At 37.1% G+C, this 5,438-nt stretch overlaps 1 protein-coding gene across 2 annotated transcripts in view; it reads right to left on the minus strand.

Moving 5' to 3' along the window:
* Positions 1–5,438, minus strand: part of BLMH (bleomycin hydrolase) — a 49,176-nt gene that overhangs the window by 43,284 nt on the left and 454 nt on the right. For both annotated transcript variants that reach the window (XM_008526835.2, XM_008526833.2), the window contains exons 2-5: positions 4,921–5,118; positions 1,815–1,924; positions 892–1,033; positions 202–290 (exon numbers count right to left, since the gene is read on the minus strand). In XM_008526835.2, coding sequence (XP_008525057.2) covers positions 202–290; positions 892–1,033; positions 1,815–1,924; positions 4,921–5,118 — 539 coding nt within the window. The remainder of the gene's footprint in view (positions 1–201; positions 291–891; positions 1,034–1,814; positions 1,925–4,920; positions 5,119–5,438) is intronic.

Genomic DNA, 5,438 nt, shown 5'->3' on the forward strand with positions numbered 1-5,438 from the left:
ATTTTAAAAAAGAAAAAAACATCCTAATCTCAATTACTTTTGAAGTTAATATGTAGCTACAGTGTTTTTGAAAGACACTGAGTAGCCACCTTGTACATAAACTGTGTACACTGAAATGCCCAGGAATCCCCCTGGAAAATCAGTTAGGAGGTTTAAGGTAAATGTCCTAAACTTAATCCCACCCTGCTCCACACGCGGTACCTTGTGATTCAGAATATCATTCATCCTTCTGGTTGCCTCTGTTGTGTAAGATTCAGGGAAGCATTTCTTAGGGATAACACCATATTTTTCTAAAAGAAAACAAATTTTAGTGTTAATAAGGTAAAAGTATATTCTAGCATTAGAAACCCTGGCAAAAATAGCTATTGCTTTAAAAAATAGGCCACATTTTGCTGGACTAACTCAGAAAACTTAACAATCTTATGCTTCATATTATTAGACAGGTTATTTAACTTGTATATTTATCCATCTAGTTTAGGATTAATTCTATTCTTTTTATCTATCATACTTTGTAAAGTGCTCAGCATGATGAAGTTTTCCCAAAAGACAAAACTTTTTTGAATGAAGACATTTTCAAACAGTTGCAGTTTTATGTGTTTCTTAATTACACCAGGACAAGAGATAAGCTTTTTCATAGAAAGTTAGTCCTACTTAATACAATTTTTTCTTCTCCAACCCACCCTTCAGAGTACCTGTGTCTGTACTTCTCACTTAAGAAAGGTACTTTATACATGAGAATATGAGATAAAGGTTCTTACAGCTAACTGTATACCCTTCTTGGAGACCTATTTTACTCTGTACATAACTACCAAAGAAATGGCCTATGCCTAACTAACTACAGAGCCTTGCTTGATCATGCTGAGTTTCAGTTCCCTTAGAGAAGGCTCTTACCAACAATATTGACAAGCATATCCCATTGTCCACCATCATTTGCAGGATTCGTAAGCAAATACTGTACCAGCCTCCCATCTTCAGGCTCCTTTTTCTGGGCTGTGTCCACAAAAGCATTTAAGAAGAAATAACAACGTTCAACCTAGAGTAAGAGAAGTTAAACAAAATTAAAGGAAAAGAAAGCAAATACCTTCATTGACATTATCAATAGAACAGGAGCCTTGGAACTACCATAGACCCAACATAGTAGAGTTTTTTTTTAATTGAGTATATCGACATAACATTCTATTACTTTCAGGTGGGTTTTTTTTGTTTTTTATTGAGGTATAATCGACATAACATTATAGTAGTTTCAGGTGTACACAGTAGGGTTTTTAAAAAACTAAAGTTGGTAATTAAACATCAATATCTGTGTGTATACATTCCAATAGTTTATCCAAAACAAGGCTTTGCTTCATTTTGAAATAAAAACTGATACGTAGAGCCCACAATTAATAAACATCTAATGGACACTTACATAATATACATTTTAAAGATTAAAAAATGGAGTAAAATTATTTACTGTTTTTCAGACAAGTACTACCTACAGAAATTAGATCCTAGAAAGACCAAATAAGCTAAACAAAGATGCTAAAAGAGGAAATTATTGAAAACAAAATTAAAAATTTTAAATAAGAAAGAAACAAGAAAGCAGCAGGTTGAGTCAGTAGGCTTATTATTTCATTGCAAAAAGCACCCATCTACCAACCAAAAGCAGTTCTGCCTTTGGAAAGAGTCAATTTTTGATACTTTAGAAATCAGAATAAATGGTATCCCATCTAAAATGGAACGGCAGACAACAATGAAAAACCAAGAAAGGAAGAGACAGTGCCTACCAAGGTTAATATTGAAACAGAAAGAACCTTGCAAGATCAGTCCCATACCTTGTCCCAGAAAAAGAGGTAAGACTGACTAAACTCAAATTCTTCAATATTTAATTTTTTCATGAATGGAAGTCTCATAACATTCAGACAAGAAAAGATCCAGCATCGTCCTGAAACAAGAAGGCAAACCAAGAAATTATGACAAGTGTTCACACAGATTACACTGTTACAACTGTATTTCCCAACACTGAACTGATGAAAAGGTCTTGCAACAACTTCAGACTAAATCAGAGCAGAAACATTAAAAGAAACCAACAAAACAAGAAAGGTAGTAATTACTATTTGCAACATATATGCAAAAAATATATGTTAATATTCTTAACATTTTTTAAAAAGTCTCTTTACTTATCACATAAAGAATCCATTACAAATCACCAAAGAAAATCACATTAGAAAAATAAATGAGGGGTCAGTCTGGTAGCATAGTGGTTGAGTTTGCTGGTTTGGACCCTGGGTGTAGACCTACACACCGCTCATGAAGCCACACTGTGGCGGCATCCCACACACAAAGTAGAGGAAGACTGGCAACAGATGTTAGCTCAGGGTCAGTCTTCCTCACCAAGAAAAAAAAAAGAGCTGGAAAAACATGAGCAGAGATCATGAATAGATCATTTAATGGCTAAAAAGACACAAATAGCAAAGAAATATCTTTTAAAGTTCATCATAAAACACCTGTTAAGTTGGGAAACATCATTTTTTAATTGATAATGCCCAATATTGGCAGGGACTTGGGGAAACAACGTTATTATATACTCTGGATAGGGACATAAACAGGTACAAAATATCTGAGGGCAATTTGGCAATACATGGCAAAAGCTTTAACAAGTCCTTCCCTTTCATCTGGAATATACAGTATATGCTTCAATATAAGGTGACCCTAACATAAGTCAATCCCCCATTCTCCCAATGACAATTCCAAAAACAAGTTGTTTAGCTAACTAGGTTACATAAACATTTAAAGATATAGATGAAATAGTAACATACACCTGTATTATTTAACTTAGGAATTTAAATATACACAGATATTTAAAACCATGTTAACATAATAAATTGATGTAGAAGCATTGTTTTTTCCACTTTCACAGGTCATTTTCACACTGATTCATTCTCTTCACATGCATTTTGCCATTGGTGCCTTTGCCATTATTAGATCCACTCTTTCAATCAGAACACATCGTCTTTCTTCCATCTAGTATGTCTGAGTCACGGCAATGTTTTGAATTCATGCATGACGCTGTCCCTGAAAATTTTATGCCAAACCTCAACTATACAATTACATTCTTCATTTGTCCTGTAATTGGATAATCACAAACTCCTCAATGTCACCATCTCCTGTACTGACTGAAGTGATCTTTAGAAGGCGTACTGACAATGATATCCAACATTTCCATGTGAGGTCATGTCCTAGGAATACAGTGTGTTCAAATTTTTCACCTTTTTAAGAAACTAATTTAATCAAATGATCTCTATAAGCATCCAAAGCTAGCATAGACTGAGGTCATTTCAGAGTAATGTCTGCCAAATTATACTCTGCTTCAAAATATATTAACTGAGAGTGCTCATTATGAGAGTCTCTGGAAAGTCTCAAATATAGGGTAAATCTCTCTTTCCTGAAAAAAAATTTAGAGAGAAAAACTTGGCTTTATTTGTCCATACGTTTTTTACCGATAGAAAAATACATTCACAATATATTGGTAAATAAAAAAGGTAGGTAGCTTATCTAACAACATGTAGGTACCCACCCGTATTAAACACACAAACGCACAGAATAAAGACTTAACAGAAAAAATACTTACTCGGTATTTTGCAAATATTTTACATTGAGCAACAATAATTTTGTAACAAGAAAAACAATTAAAAATAAGGACTGTTTTTCGAAAGTCACTATGACTTAGCATAGCTCATCTTTCCCATGTGGATGCCACCCCTCTCACATACATTACATATTTCTGGTAAAGGGAATCTGCTTGAACTGTTAATGTGAAAACTGCATGAAAATAAACTACACAGCTCATGTGTTATTTGTATCTTTTGTAGATAAAAGTGACAATACAGAATATATAAGACCTGATCTGTTCCAAATGAACATTTCCAGGCTTTTCCCTAAGAGGTCACTGTAATCTAAACTATGTAGGACCACTGCAACATTATTAACCGGATCACTTATACCCTGATGGTCCATACTACCCCAAAAACCTTCTATTATGGTAAAACATTAATTATTGCAAGGTCATGATTTTCTTCCGTAAAATTTAAAAATCAACTTCTCTGAGGTATAATTTACATACAATAAAACACGTCCGCGTTAAACATACATTTTAAGTTCTGTCTGCCTCTAAGCAAGCACTGATCTGCTTTCAGTCAAAATTAATAGACTAGAAGTAGTTTAAAAATGCACAGACTTTAAAAAGTCCTTTTGGTACAATTTTACTGTGAGAATACTCTCCTTATTTAGAGTCTTGGATAACCAATCTTCCATTGTAGCTGTTTTTCTGACAGTGGTAGCAGATAGCAAAACAAGAGCTCTTGACCAGTAAGGCATGAGAACTGAATTTTTTCTGTTACAAAAAATTGGTCTATCGGTGGGAACCGTGCCCATGAGCACATATGCTCAAGCTGCAACCAAAAAGCATACTTTAAAATAACACTTGATGACATTTTTATGCAATTACATTATGTCTTTTCCATTTTATAGACTTGTATATGGCCTTCAGGACAATTTTGATGTTCTCTAGAGCACCAACATTTTGCATGGTCTGCTTTGTACCAAGAGCATATATCTGCAAGACACGGGCCTGCAATCACATAACTTCAGCACAGACTTTAGTGAATTACATGCAAACAGATGACCGTAGACTTGTCACTTTAGTGCTCAAATCAAATATGCTAACGAGCCACAGAGCACAACACAATTCACAGAGTAATGTTCTTGAACCTGCCTTTACTCGACACTGTTCTCCAGGAATTTACTGCAAGTTCTTTCAATACAAACCTCTGTTCTCCTAAGACTGTTCTTAAGACACCAAAATAGGATGCTGTCAAGAAGATGAAGTAAAGAAGATGAAGAAAACATGAAATGCAAGAATTAGAAGTCTCACGACCTCACCTGAGCTCTTCTGGTTGGTGACTGGCTTGCCTTCTTGCGGCACAGCGTGCTGGAACACATGCTGAGCACCCTGTACCGTGGCCCTCTTCAGACAGATGTCCAGCAGGTCGTGGGTAGTCCCGACATTCTGGGCAAGTACGAACTGAGGGTCGGAATTCAGTTTCTGGATCACAGCAGCTACCTTCTCCGAATTCAGTCCTATTGGAAGACCAGATGGGATTATAACACCAAAAAGAAGCTGAAGAGGGCTGATCCTGGACTCGCACATCCTGCCTCTAACTTCGTAAGAGCATCCTCAGGTGACCATAGCAGCGGAGCAGCCCTCCCCCGGCATCCTCCCCCAAGATGCCCTCTCTCTCCAGGCCGCTCCAGCCCGCCCAGAAAGCCCCATTCCCGCCACCGTCCCCGGTCCCAGCCCCGGCCCCGGCCCTGGCCCTTCCCCGCCGCGGGGCCCGTGGGCTCAGCTGAGCGCCCACCGAGGCCCCCGGCAAACGCCGGCGGGGCGGAGCGCGCCTCAC

The sequence above is a fragment of the Equus przewalskii genome, chromosome 10 (genome assembly GCF_037783145.1).
Source record: "Equus przewalskii isolate Varuska chromosome 10, EquPr2, whole genome shotgun sequence".
NCBI classification, from domain to species: domain Eukaryota; kingdom Metazoa; phylum Chordata; class Mammalia; order Perissodactyla; family Equidae; genus Equus; species Equus przewalskii.